The sequence below is a fragment of the Ailuropoda melanoleuca genome, chromosome 14 (assembly GCF_002007445.2).
Source record: "Ailuropoda melanoleuca isolate Jingjing chromosome 14, ASM200744v2, whole genome shotgun sequence".
Lineage (NCBI taxonomy): Eukaryota > Metazoa > Chordata > Mammalia > Carnivora > Ursidae > Ailuropoda > Ailuropoda melanoleuca.
Window position 1 is genome coordinate 106,309,890 of NC_048231.1, and position 13,604 is coordinate 106,323,493.

Sequence of the window (13,604 nt, forward strand, 5' to 3'; positions counted from 1 at the left end):
TCGTCTGTTCCAGGGAGGGTACTGGTCTGTCGGGGAGGGGCTGGTCTGTCCGGGGGAGACTGGTCTGTCCTGGGGGTCTGGTCTGTCCTGGGGGGTTGGTCTGTCCGGGGGGGGTGCTGGTCTGTCCGGGGGGGCTGGTGTGCCGGGGAGGGGGGTATGTGTCCTGAGAGAGCAGCCTGGGTCTCACAGGGGCAGAACCGGACCCCAAGCAGGGGGTGCCCGCCCTTCCCTGGAGACCCCACGGCAAAGGAAGGGCGGGGACCAATGCTTCACTCTGTCCTGGGCCCCCCGCTGCGACTCCATTCCCTCCAGTCACCAGGCCACACTGGATCTGCCAGCGGTTTATTGAGTGAAAGTCGCACGCAGACAGCTGTGAGTGCTCCCCCCAATGGGCACAGGCCGTCACTGCTGCAGTCGCAGGCGGTCTAATCTGCAGGCAATTCCTGCTACAGACACTCCCCCGTTTGAAAAATAAACATTTTCAAGGCCTCTTACAGCCCAAATAACTAAGCAGGATCTCACTCAAACATTCAGTAGTTTCTGAGGAAAACTTGGGAGGAGGAAACAGCTCTGAACAGCAGACATCACTAGAGCTCTGGCACCGCCCATGAGAACACGCCCCAGAGCTGCCCCTCCACCCCGCAAAAGGGAAGCCACACGGAAGCTTCTAGAACACTCAGACGCTGGGGGCCTGGGAGCTTGCCCAGGACTGTTGGGCATGGCCGAGATGCTCCTGTAAAACTGAAAGGGGGACCAGAGATGCCCGTGCCTGGCCACAGCCCCCCATCCTGGAACGCCACCCCAGGCCCGAGAGGAACGTAGGGACATCTGCTTCGCGTGTCCCCTCTCCTGACCTGCAGGCCATCCCCGTCCTGGAAGACAGATGTCACAGGCTGTATGCTGCAGCTGCACACAATTCCCGGAATCCAGAAGGCACACTGCACCTGCCCAGACCTGGTCCCAGGCCCCTGGCTTTCCTGGGAGCACACATGGGCCCCGGGCCCCCCACCACACCCCTAGGACTTGTGGGGAACTCTAGGCTCTGGTGCCAACACCCCTGAGCTCACTCTGCCAGTGCCCAGCTGGCATGGATGCAGGCTTGCCCCCTGGCTGCCAGTGGGATCCACACCAGCATCTCCCAGGAGGAAGCCAACGCAGAAATGAGGCATGGGGGTCCCGCTGCCGAGCTGAGGGCCAAGTCCTGAGTCCCGTGAGGCAGCTGCTCTGGAGGCAGGTCTCACAAGGCCACCTCCAGCCAGGTCAACAAGAGCACTTGTAACGTGTGTCCTCGCAGCTTCCTTTCCACATGCATCAGGCGCGTACAAAACCCCAGCCGCACTCCCGTGCCGGGGCCCTGTCCTGAGTCTCCCTCATGTACATGCTGTCACCAGGGTGTCCACGTTTGGGCATTCTGAGACCAGGCACTGCGTGCCAGGACCCCGGGCTCTGCTGGTGCCATTTCTCACTCTTGCTCCCCAATCCTACCCATGCCGAGGGGTGCCGAGAGCCGGCTGCAGGCCCTGGGAGCCCCCACCAGTCCACATGCCGGACCCCTGCAAGCTGAGACCCCGAGGGGGCTTCCTGGTGACCTCTGTCCTGTCGCAGCCCTAAGTCTGCCCTTTCCTGGGTCTGCGAGCATATTCCAAGTTGCAGACAGGTGTTTTTTGAGAGGAAGGAAGAGAACACTTGGTTTTCCATCACGTGGAAAAAAGCCGCAGCCCAGCCCTGGGGTATAGAGCCCACTCGCACCTGTCGTCAGCGTCGAGAGCACACACGTTGGCACCCAGGCCCCCCACCAGCCCACCCCAGACCCAAAGAGGCTGATCAAGATCCAACGGCCGAGACACCCTCTCGGACCACGGTGCCTGCCTGCCCCAGGCAGGGAGGACAGGTGGCCGGGCCGGTGCCCACGGCGGGAGGCCACACGTCCGTGTCCTCCCCTGCCACCTCAGAGGGCCTTGGCACTGGCAGGGTGCGCCACGTGGGGGACTGGCTTCTGGGGGTGGCGGGCGAACACATAGGCCTGTCCCAGGATGGCCAGGTCCACCAGCACCTGCAGCAGACCACACACGGAGAACTGCAGGGGAGCGCCGTTCAGCAGGAAGTAGGCGGTCTTGAAGGTGTCGCCGCTGGTCCACATGAGCACCATCTTAATGCTGCAGAGACACGAGCCGGGCTCAGGGGGCATCCAGACCGCGGCCTGCCCCCCATCCCCCCCATCCTCACCGTGAGGCCACTGTGTGCACAGCCACAGGGACAGGAAGGCCCTGCAGCCATCCAGGCAGGGAAGCTGACACAGCGGCAGGGCCCACGTGGCCTCCCGAGCATTCCGTCCCTCCTGGCTGCAGGCGTGTGTGCCCTGCCCCTCGGGAGACACGCTGTGGCTTCAGATGGTAGCGGGAGGACCACCCCTCCCCACATGGCATCCCAGGGGCCACCAGGCAGGGGCAGCGGCCACAGCCCAAAGACTTTAGGAGACCACCACGCGGCCACAGGGATGGGCAGGCTGTGCCCTGCTGGCCACGGAGCCTTGCCCGGGAGGGGAGGCCCTCTCACCTGGAGCTTCCCCATCCTGGCTGGGGACCCCGCAGTCCGCACCTGGGGGTGCTGAGGACAAAACCAGAGGCCACCAGTGGAAGCAACGCAAAGCCCTGCTCTCAGGAACCCCTGCCTGGCCAGAGCCCTCACTCAAAAGATAACTGGAGGGTGATTCCATTTCTGGTCACCGAAGCCAACGCCCCTTCAAACGTTTCAGATCAGTCCGCAGGGGGACAGGGATCCTCAGGGGGTGACGAGGGAACACTGTCACTCACGGCCCCCGCACACATGTCTCTGCACACAGCTTCGAACGCCCTGGCTTCCCGAGTCATGGGCACAAGCACCATTGCGCTGTCCTGCACACAGTATATTCCAATCACCCATTTCCACCAGCACCTGAACCTTTCACAGCTCATTAAACCAGACCACAGAGATTCAGGGAGGGGTGCTGCCAGGCAGCAGGAAGGAGGTGAAGAGCCCCCGAAGCAGACAGGGCGCACCTCAGAGCTGCCCACACCAGGCCAAGGGCCGGGCAGGCGCTGAGCTCCTGCAGGGAGCCAGCCCTGCACCCCAGAGTCCCGGGCATTCTGACCACCTCTGAGCCCCAGGCTGACACTCATGCCTAAAAGCAGGGTGAGGAGTCCCGGCTCATACACTCCCAGCCCAAGGACGTAGCTCTGTGTGCCCTCCTCCGCCCACTGAGAAGTCTGACCAGCCACACACAACGCAGGCAGGAAGCTGAGAGCCCTCCCAACCGCACACACACACGCACCGCGCACACACACAGGGCTTCTCCGGGATGGTCACTGGCAAAGTGGCCCAAGGGCTGGCAGGCCCCATTTGGCTTGTCTGCGGACAGGCACTCCACAGCCAAAAAAGCCCACGGACACGTCAGATGTGGCCTGTAATATTGGCTCACACAGTATTTCAAAATTTTGTTTTGAGTGAGCTGATAACTAATTCCGCATTTCTAAAATCCACATTATGTATAATAGAGCCTCTTTTTCTGGCTGCTTTCAACATCTGACTTTGGTTTTTAGCAGACTGTGATGTGATACGTGTTTGGGATTTGCTTCTCAAATCTGTAAGTTTATCTAACATCAAATTTGGAAAGTTTTCAGACATTTCTTCAATTATTTTTGTCTGCTCCACACCCCTTCTCTCCTCCAGACTCAGACGACATCAATGTTAAATTTTTTGGTACTTTCCCTGAGTCTCTTTTCCCCCCGTTTTTCTCTGTTGTTGAAAATGTATTTTTATTGATCTGTCTTCAAGTTCACAGACTCCTTCCGGGCCACCTGCATTCCACTACTGAACTCACGAAGTACATTTTTATTTGGCTGACTGTGTTTTTTAATTTAAAATGTTCTGTTTTTTTTTTATAGCTTCCATTTCTTTGCTAAGATGTCCCATTTTCCATTCATTTCCAGAGTGTTTGCCCTTCTCTCTAGACTGTTTCCCAGTGCCCGTTCCCAAGCCCGTGTGCCCTGATTGTCTGTATTGTCTTCTCCTTTGAGAGCTGTTGAGATGTTCCTGACGCTTCCTATGCTGAGTAATTTCGGTTTGTATCCTGGACATTTTTAACATTACGTAATGAGACTCTAAGTCTTATTAGAGCCTATGGAGAATATCAGGTTTTCTGTTCTAACAGGCAATTGGCACGGTTCAGTTCAAGCAGCACGTAGCCTGCAATTCAATTCAGCTCCATCTCCAAAGCCCCTGCAGGGCCATCTGGGTCTGTACTCCATGGGCAGCACGCAGTGGCGGGTCTGGGACACGGGCAGTGACCTACCCCACCACTCAGTTCTCAACGCCTTTGGGAGGTAGGTTAGGGCCAAATCCATGCACACGACGCTTGGGGATGAGCCCGGGAGTTCACGTTCAGCTTCACCGGATCCCTGTCCCAATCTCCTGACTCTGTGCCTCAGAGACACTCTTCTCCCTTGTCCTCCGGCCAGAAAGCCAGGGCCCCCGGCGCTGATCTGCCCCCAGGGCCACGCGGTGGGAGGGGGAGGGGAAGAGCCTCGGGATTCCCCTTCGCTCTCAGGATCTTCTTCTCTGACGCCCGACGCCTGCCACCAGCTTTGAAGGCTGCCGCTTCGGGACTGCGGCCTGCTGGGGCCCGGGTGTAGGAGCAGTACCAAAACGTCAACAGCCACGGCTCCTCCTCACCCCTTCCCACACTCCCAGCAGCGGCAGCTGAGCTGGGAGCTCCTCCCGCCCAGCCCAGGGCACAGCCCTGAGCTCCAGGCCGTGCTGAGCCCAGGATGGCAGACACCGACGGAGAGCAGAACAGCCCGCGGCCGGCATGCACATGGCTTCCTTCCCCCACCCTGCCGGCTCCCGCTGACTGCCGCAGCCCCCAGCGCTGCCCCGCGCCTCTGTCCAGGCTCTCAGCTGCACTCGGGGAGAGGTGCGCTTACCTTCGGCAGCCCCGTGAAAAAGATCTGAGATTGGTGGTTCGGGCTGGCGCTGCACCACTGGCCACCTTCCCCAACGGGTCCCTGTAGACCACTGGCCTCGCCCACCCCGGACAAGGCAGCCGAGCAGCAGGAAGGACAGTTCCCACAGGATCTGCTGCCTGCGGTGATCGAAAACCCTACACTTTCCAAGGCCGTGCAAACGGAGGGAGGGAAGCAGGTCAACCAGGGGACAGAGCCGATGGCACACAGAGGCCTGCAGGCCTGGGCCAGGCCCCCCCGGGAGGCTGCAGGCACCTGGCCCACTGGGGCTGAGATGTGCGGTCTGAACGGCACCGTGGAGGGGCGGGCCTGCTCGCAGCTCCCACACTCACACCCCTGCGCTTTTCCAAGGAAAACGAGCACCCACAGGGCAAGCATTCCAAGGAGAAGCTCAAAAAGCAACCAAGCATTCTGCAAAAGGCCGTGAAGACAAGGAGAGAAGCAACAGGGCTCAGCAAAGGAGGCCAGTTCTGTTTAACAGAATTGAGAGCTCAAGGCACAGTCTTCCCTAGAGATACCCGAATTTTAGTAAGAGATGGAAAGACCTCCCTCAAAACACAATGAACCCTAACGAGCCACAGAGCTTGTTCTAGCCCAGGCAGCAGGGTTCGTCAGGGGGCCGGGCTGGAACCTTCTCTAGCGGACCTGCGGGGGGAGCAGCCGGAGCTGGAGGGACGCCAGCCTGGAAAGGCCCTGCCTCTGTCCCCAGCTCCTCAAGGTGGGCCAGTCCTGGGCTGAGGGTGTTCCCGGCCCCCCTGAGATGGCCACCTTGCAGGAAGCCGGACCCTCCATTCACTGCTGGCTCCAAGCGAGGCAGGACTCCACACAGAGGCACATGGCACGCTCCCTGTGGGACAGGCAGAAGGAGCAGCTGGAGCCTGGCACCTTGTCAGAGCCCCTCTGGGCCCTGAACACACAGGTGCACTCTCCACCCTCGCCAGTGGAGACGTGAGGTCACCGCGGCAGGTGGGGCTCTGCCTGACGTAAGGAGCGTTCTTAGCTGCAGAGATGCCTCACCCAGCCTTGGCCCTTGGGCCAGCTATGGCTCAGGGTCAGGAATGGGACAACCTTGTTGAGGCCTCACACCAGCTGCCTCGGTGGAGGGCTCGGGGTGGGGCGGGGACATGGCAGCCAGGTCAGATACTAATCAAGTCATACCTGCCTGGTCCCGCGCAGGAAACAAACCCCACCCTGACTGGTCTGCTCATCAGGAAGGGACGCCCTTGTGCAGGGAACGAGGGCTCTGGATGTACAAGCTGTCACCCCGAGACCCCGAGGTGCCCTGCCCCCACACCTCCCAGGACCTTCAACGAGCTGTGAATTCCCATCATCCACAACAACTGTAGGAGGGAGGGATGAGCCCCAGGAGTTGGGCTATCGCTCCACAACATGCCAGGATGTATGTCCTGGAGTTCCCACCCCAGCGGACCCCCCTCCTTGGATGGAGAACACTCAACCAGCCCAGAGCTCCAACAATGTGGGAAGCCCGGACTGTCACCTCCCAGGCCCCAGGCTGCATGCTTCCTGCTCAGGCTGGTAGCCTGGGAGCTGGATTTCTCTGCCCGTCACCAACCCCACCTGCTGTCCCGGTCCTTCCACTATTTTAATCCAGGCTCCTGTTACCTCATTCTTGGCTCCTGCATTTTTCCTCCCAAACTATTCCTAAAATTCCTCTCACCTCATCCTTGCCCCGTCCAGCAGTCCAGAAAGCCTCTTCCCAGTTGGTGCCCCAAGAGATGATGGCCCAGCTCCCGTGTCTGCCCAGCCTCCCCCAGAGCCCAACTCAGGCATGCCAACTCCTATGGTCTCCCAGCCCTCCCCTCACTGCTACTCCCCCAGCCTAGACGCAGACCTTCCCCTCTTTCCACCTATCACAAGCTCTCCTGTAATTCAAAATCCACCCCAAACACATCCCAAAGGAATAGGTTTTTGTGACCTTGGGTTAGACAGAGGTTTCTTGGGTATGACAAAAAAAGCGAAGCAACACCCACCCCACCCCACCCCCACACACAAATACATTAGACTTCAGCAAATTTAAAATCTTTTGTGCCAAAAAGGAAAATATCAGGAGAGTGAAAAGACAATCCACAGGATGGGAGGAAAAAACTGCAAATCACATGCCTGATGAGGCTCTAGGGTCCAGTGCATGTAAGGAACTCTACAACTCAGCAATAAAAAGACAACCAACCAAATTTAAAAATGGGCAGAGGACTGGAACAGACATTTCTCCAAAGAAGATACACAGATGGCCAAAAAGCACATGAAAAGATGAACATCATTAGTCATCAGGGAAATGCAAATCCAAACCACACTGAGATCCCGCGTGACAGCCACTAGGATGGCTAGAACCGAGAGGCCACATAGTGACCGTGCTGGTGAGGACACTAAGGGTCAGAGCCCTCACATGCCACCGTGGACACAGCATGGCAGCTCCTCCCATAATTAAACACAGAGCTGCCATCTGACCCAACACTTCCACTGCCGGTCTCTTCCAAGAGAAATGAAAACAAATGTCCACACAGAAACTTGCACATGAATTTCACAGCAGCGTTATTTGTAATAGCCAGAAAGATGCTGAACAGTCCAACGTCCACTGACTGAAGTACAGACGTGGAAATATCCGTACAACAAAATACTACGGTCCAGCCTCAGGAGGGGAGCACCGATACGTCGTACACAGCGGAGCCTGGGAACAGCGTCGGGGTTCCACGACTCCATTTACGCGAAGTGTCCTTAGAGACAGCAGAGCAGTGGTTGCCGAGGGCAGAAGGCGGAAGAGGCTGGGAGCGAATGAGGACTGATCACCAGCAGGGACAAGGCTCCTTTTTGCAGCGATGAAAATGTTCTGATATTAGACAATGGTGGTGGTTGCACAGTTCTGTGGACAGACTAAAATCCCTCCAACTGTACACTTGAAATGGGCAATGGAATCTCAACAAAGTTGGGTAAAGGGCCTGGAGCTCCCATGCCCTCTCCAGATGCACCCCTCTCCCCAAGTCTGCATGTCTTCACCAGCCTGAAGCTCTCTGAAGAGGTCATCTGAATGACCAAATAGATGTTTCCTATAAACCGTTATATTGCATATTTGCTGATCCATTCATCCATCGACGGACACCTGGGCTGCTTCCCCATTTTAGCTGTTGTGAATACTGCAGCTGTGAATATGAGTGTACAAACACCTCAGGGCCCTGCTTTCGACTCTTTGGGGAGATATGCAGAAGCAGAGCTGCTGGATCTCCATACTGTTTTCCACGGGGGCTGCACCAGCTTGCATTCCCACCCACGGTGCATGAAGGTTCCTCTTTCTCTACACCCTCACCGACACTTGCCGGTGCTGGTCACACCCTTACTCCGTGTGAGGTAGGACCTCAGTGCGTCTGAGCTACATTTCCCTGATGAGTAGGGAGGCTGAGCCTCTTTTCTTGGGCTTATTGGCCACTTGTACATACGCCTTGGAAAAATATTTTTCCAGTCTTTTGTTCATTTTTAATTGTTGTTTGGTTTTTCTGTCATTGAGTTTTAGAAGCTCTTTCTATAGTCTCAATATTAATCCCTTATTGGATAGATGATTTGCACATATTTTCTCCCGTTCTATAGAATGGTTGCCTTCTTACTCTGTGGATAGCCTTTTGATGCATAAAACTTTTTGGTTTTATGAAGTCCAATCTGCCCCTTGGTTTTTTCCTGTGCCTTCGGTGTCACATCCAAGAAATCACTGCCAAATCCAACATCACGATGCTTTTCTCCTATGTTTTCTTCTAAGAATTGTATTGTTCTAGCTCTTTGATCCATTTTGAGTTAATTTTTATAAATGGTGCCAGGTAAGGGTCTAACTTCATTCTTTTGCACGTGGATATCCCATTTCCCCAGCACCATTTCCTGAGAAGACTGTCCTTTCTCCACTGAATGGTCTTGGCACCCTTGCTGAAAATCATTTAACCATATATGTGATAGTTGTTTCTGGGCCCTCTGCTCTATCCCACTGGTTTATTTGTCTTTATGCCAATAACACACTGTCTTGATTACTGTACCTTTGCCATTATTTTTGAAATCTGAAAGTGTGAAATCTAGTTTTGTTCCTTTTTGAGATTGTTTTCACTCCTTGGGGTCCCTCTATATTCCATATGAATTTTAGGACTGGTTTTCCTATTTCTGCCAAAAAAAAAAAATCACAGGATTTTGATAGGGATTCCATTAAATCTGAGATTGTTTTGGGTAGTATTGACATTTTCACAATACTGAGTCTTCCAGTCCGTGAACATGGGGCATCTTCCCATTTAGTTATGTCTTCGATTTCTTTCAACAGTGTTTTGTAGTTTTCATCGTATAAGTCTTTTACCTCCTAAGTATTAATTCCTAAGTATTTATATGTTTCATGTTACCACCAATAGAATTGTTTTTGCAATTTCCTGAGTGCCCTGCAAGCTGCTCGTGTTGGGGGATTAAGCTGTTGTGTCATTTCCTACATTAAGAAGCTTGACGCTTGGGGCACCTGGCTGGCTCAGTGGGTCGAGCACCCAACTCTTGATTTCAGCTCCGGTCATGACCTCAGGGTGTTGGGATTGAGCTCTGTGTGGGGCTCCATGCTCAGCGTGGATCTGCTTGAGATTCTCTCTCTCCCTCTCACTCCGCCCCTCCCCCCACTCTCTCTCTAAAATAAATAATCTTAAAAAAGAAAAAGAAGAAAAAGCAGCAGCAGCAGCAGCTTGAATCTCTGCCTTCTAGGGATGTGAACTCTGTTTCCTGTCCGTGGAGCACAGCCTCCAGCCACAGACATCGGCAGCCTCTACTCTGGCCTGCCTCTGACCCTTGGACAGTCCTTTCCCATCACAAAAGCTTAGACTTGGAAAGTTGAGACAATGTTGGATTCAATTGTCAGGGTAACCCCTGCATGCCGGACATAATAAGAGCTGCCTACAGGATCTAACCAGTCAACAGTGACAGTCCAGGTGCAGCCGAACACACAGGTGGGCTTGGAAGCAGCAGGTACAGCAGCAATGTGAGCCCACTGTGAGCACGCTGTGGCCACAGATCAGGTGGTCGGCCTCAGCAAGTCTGCAGGTGCCAAGGGTCCCCAGGGAGGAGATACCCTGCCCCAGCCACTGGAGAGGCCTCCCACAGCACATTCAGATCTGAAGATGCACGCTAATCTTCTTCTGTCATGTTTCACTTGAATAGACCCATCCAGGGAGAACTGGGTAGGGAAGGCGCTGTAAGCCATATCACAGGAGGGATGGCCAATGGACCTGAGGGGGATAAGCACAGGGAAGAGGCCCCCAGGGAGGTGGGGTCACGATGCTGCCTTCACACGCACAGGACCACCCTGGGAGGGGCTGAGGGAACACCAGGCAGGAATGACAAAGATTCTAAACAAGCCCATCCAAGGAGACCCCTGGAATTCCAGTGGACACCCTATTCCAATGCCATAGGTGACTCTCACGGGGCTAGGACAGGACAGTGGAGAGCTCCACCCAACACCTTCGAGACCCATTCCACACTGGCCTCCCGTTACTTGGAGGCCATTTGAAGACATGGATGGCAACAGCACATTTGCTCTGCTGTGACACAAAGCTACCACCAAGAGCGTATCTCATGACACAGCCCCCACCACTGAGTGCCAGGGCCACCTCCGCACACCTCTATGCTCTGTGGGCAGAGCTTTCTCCCCTCTCACCCCCCTTCTACGCTCGGCACATCCCTCCCACTACGATGCTTCAGGTTCAACCTGACGGACCCGGTACCGTGTACCTGCTTCACAAGAGGGTCTCAGAGTCCCCTCGCCTGTTCCACACCAACATATCTGCTCATGCATCAAGACATCAAAGGACCAATGTGCTCAAACCTAAACTGCTCTTACCTGGCAGTTTCACAAATATAACTAAAAATACAGCAGCCAGGTTTGTACACATTCGATTTTTACCAAACGTGTGCACACTGGTACCAAAGGTACAGTGAGAGCAACACAAGCCCGCCTACCTCATTCCCTCAGTGGACTGGTGGCGGTAGTTGCGGTAGAGCTGTGGGACGCCCAGCATGGCCTCGGTCAGCACAGCCAGGAAGCCCAGGGTCTCCACAAACAGGGCTGAGTCGATGGACAGGTATGTGACGTAGCCCGCCACTCCCGTGAAGGCCAGGACACACTGCACGTAGTCCCCAAAGCTGCTCCAGTGCCAGAAGTAGTGAGGGTCAAAGTCTAGGGCAAAAGGGAGAAAAAAATGTAGACAGGTCAAGGTCATCCTGAGGAGACAGAAGTGAACTGAGGTCAAGGTCAGCATGAGAAGAGGATGTGGACTAAGTGAGGAGGTCAAGGTCAGTGTGAGGAGAGATGAACTGGTGAGGAGGTCAAGGTCAGTGTGAGGAGAGAAGGTGAACTGGTGAGGAGGTCAAGGTCAGTGTGAGGAGAGAAGGTGAACTGGTGAGGAGGTCAAGGTCAATGTACAGAAGATAGATATGGGTTGTGGGGCTCCATATGCTCTTGACCAAGGCACTTGTGAGGGAGCCTTGACACGGTATTAATTCCATGTAAAGATGCTAAAATCCTTCCATCCACTGATAACACAGTGCAGGCGTCGTACTGGAGCCTGTGCAACCTCCTTCCTAGGGAGAAGCCTCGCTCCTTCCCTCCACAATGGCATTAACCGCGTGTCTCCATTTCTTCAGATGTAACGGAGGAACAACGTCACCTACGTTCCTACGGTTGTTTTCATAGTTCCGTGAGTTAGTCTTATGAACCCTATAAAGTGCTCAGCCCACAGTAAGGGCCCGATAAAGTATGTACTTCTCAGCACTGCACACTTCGCTGATAGAACGTTATCATCTGCTCGACAGGTGTGCCCTGCAGAAACCAAATTCACAAGCACTCACAAACCAGCAAACTGCGCGAAGTTCCTGGGCTTTGGCAGGTACACACACGAGGTCCTGGGGACAGAGTGGCCTCAGGGAAGGTCAGGAAAATGGGGATAAACACAAAGAGGACAGGAGGGGGCATGAACCGCCCCAAGACTGGCCTGGCCCTTAGACTGGCAGGGTCTGGAGCCAGGGCTGCAGGCATGGGCAAGGGTGTGGGGTGGCGGGGCTGCCATCCAGGGGCCAGGAAGCACCCTGAGGGGAATGTCCAACCTGCACACACGTGTCTGTCCTCCCAGCCCCGGGCCCTCCCTTCCAGCTCCACTCCCTCACTCCATATGAGAACACGGCCCAAAGTCTGAGCGAGAAAGGGGGAGTGCAGGCAGGAGGGTCAGAGGAGGGATGAACACAGTTTGCAGGTGTGATGACACTTCCCAGAGCAGGGCTTCACGAACAAACCCCAGCTGCAACATGGGGGTGGCCTGAGTGTGCAGGGGAGCCTGGCACACAGAGCTGGACCAAACACTGAGGTATTCCCTACAGAGGATATGAAATCCTGAAAGGATGCAGCAAGGGGACAAATCTGAGACCTGGCTGAAGCTCCTGCCTTTGTGCCCAAGCAGTGGAGAGAACATGGTCAGAGCCAAGCACTTGGACCAGGACAGGGAGGAACTGAGGATACCAGGCGAGGGTCCCGGGGGCCTTAGGAAACCAGGTCTGAGGTCAGTCTGTCAGAAGCCTTTCTATTTTAGGTTCTCAAGGAGCAAGTCAATTAACAAATGACTAACAGAAAATCCTTACCAAAGTTCCTGAGAAAAGACTGAGGCTAGACCCTTACCTTAGCAAATACACAAATTAATTCAAAATGGATCAAAGACCTAAACAGGAGAGATAAAACTCTTAGAAGAAAATACAGAGGGAACACTTCAGGACATTGAATTTGTCAATGGTTTCTTAGATGTGACAACAAAAGCACAGGCAACAAAAGAAAAAATAAATTGGACGATATCCAAATTTTAAACTTCTGTGTTTCTAGGGGGGAAAAAAAGCTCTTTGACATTATTGGTCTTGACAACAGTTTTTTGGATATGACACCAAAAGTGCAAGCAACAAAAGCAAAAATAAATGAGTCAAACTACATCAAACTGAAAGGCATCTGCACAGAAAAAACAGCAACCAGCAAAACGAAAAGGAGACCTACAGAGTGGGAGAAAATACTTGCAAACTGTCACTCTTACTAGGGGTTTCTATCCAAAATATATACAAAACTCATACAACTCAAAGGAAAAAAAAAAGCCAATCCAATTTAAAAACGGCCACAGGACTACAACAGGTCTTTTTCCAAAGAAGACAGGACACGTGAGAAGACACTCAACATCACTCAGCATCAGGGAAATGCAAACCAAAACCACAGTGAGAGACCACCCCACACCTGTTGGAACGGCTAAAATCAAGAAGACCAGAAGCAACAGGTGTTGACAAGGGTGTGGAGAAAGAGGAACCCTCATGCGCTGTGGGTGGGAAAGCAAACTGGTGTAGCCCCTGTGGACACAGCATGGAGGGTCCTCAAAAAATTAAAAATAGAAATACCCTATGATCCAGCAATTCCACTTCTGAAATATGACCAAAGGAAATGAAATCACTATCATGAAGAGCTGTCTGCACCCCGTGTTCACTGCAGCATTACTCACAACAGCCAAGACTTGGAAAAACCTAAGTGACATCAAGAGATGAGTGGATAAAGAAAATGTGCTGTAT

At 54.1% G+C, this 13,604-nt stretch overlaps 1 protein-coding gene across 10 annotated transcripts in view; it reads right to left on the reverse strand.

Moving 5' to 3' along the window:
- Nucleotides 1–13,604, reverse strand: part of SLC66A2 (solute carrier family 66 member 2) — a 75,746-nt gene that overhangs the window by 21,896 nt on the left and 40,246 nt on the right. For 5 of the 10 annotated variants that reach the window (XM_019800866.2, XM_019800864.2, XM_034642121.1 and 2 more), the window contains 2 exons: nucleotides 10,977–11,193; nucleotides 3,910–10,246 (listed from right to left, as the gene is read on the reverse strand). In XM_019800866.2, coding sequence (XP_019656425.1) covers nucleotides 10,033–10,246; nucleotides 10,977–11,193 — 431 coding nt within the window. In that variant the 3' untranslated portion in view covers nucleotides 3,910–10,032. Of the gene's footprint in view, nucleotides 1–326; nucleotides 2,157–3,909; nucleotides 10,247–10,976; nucleotides 11,194–13,604 lie in introns of those variants that run through there. The other 5 variants (XM_002920367.4, XM_002920366.4, XM_034642126.1 and 2 more) reach the window with 3 other exon arrangements.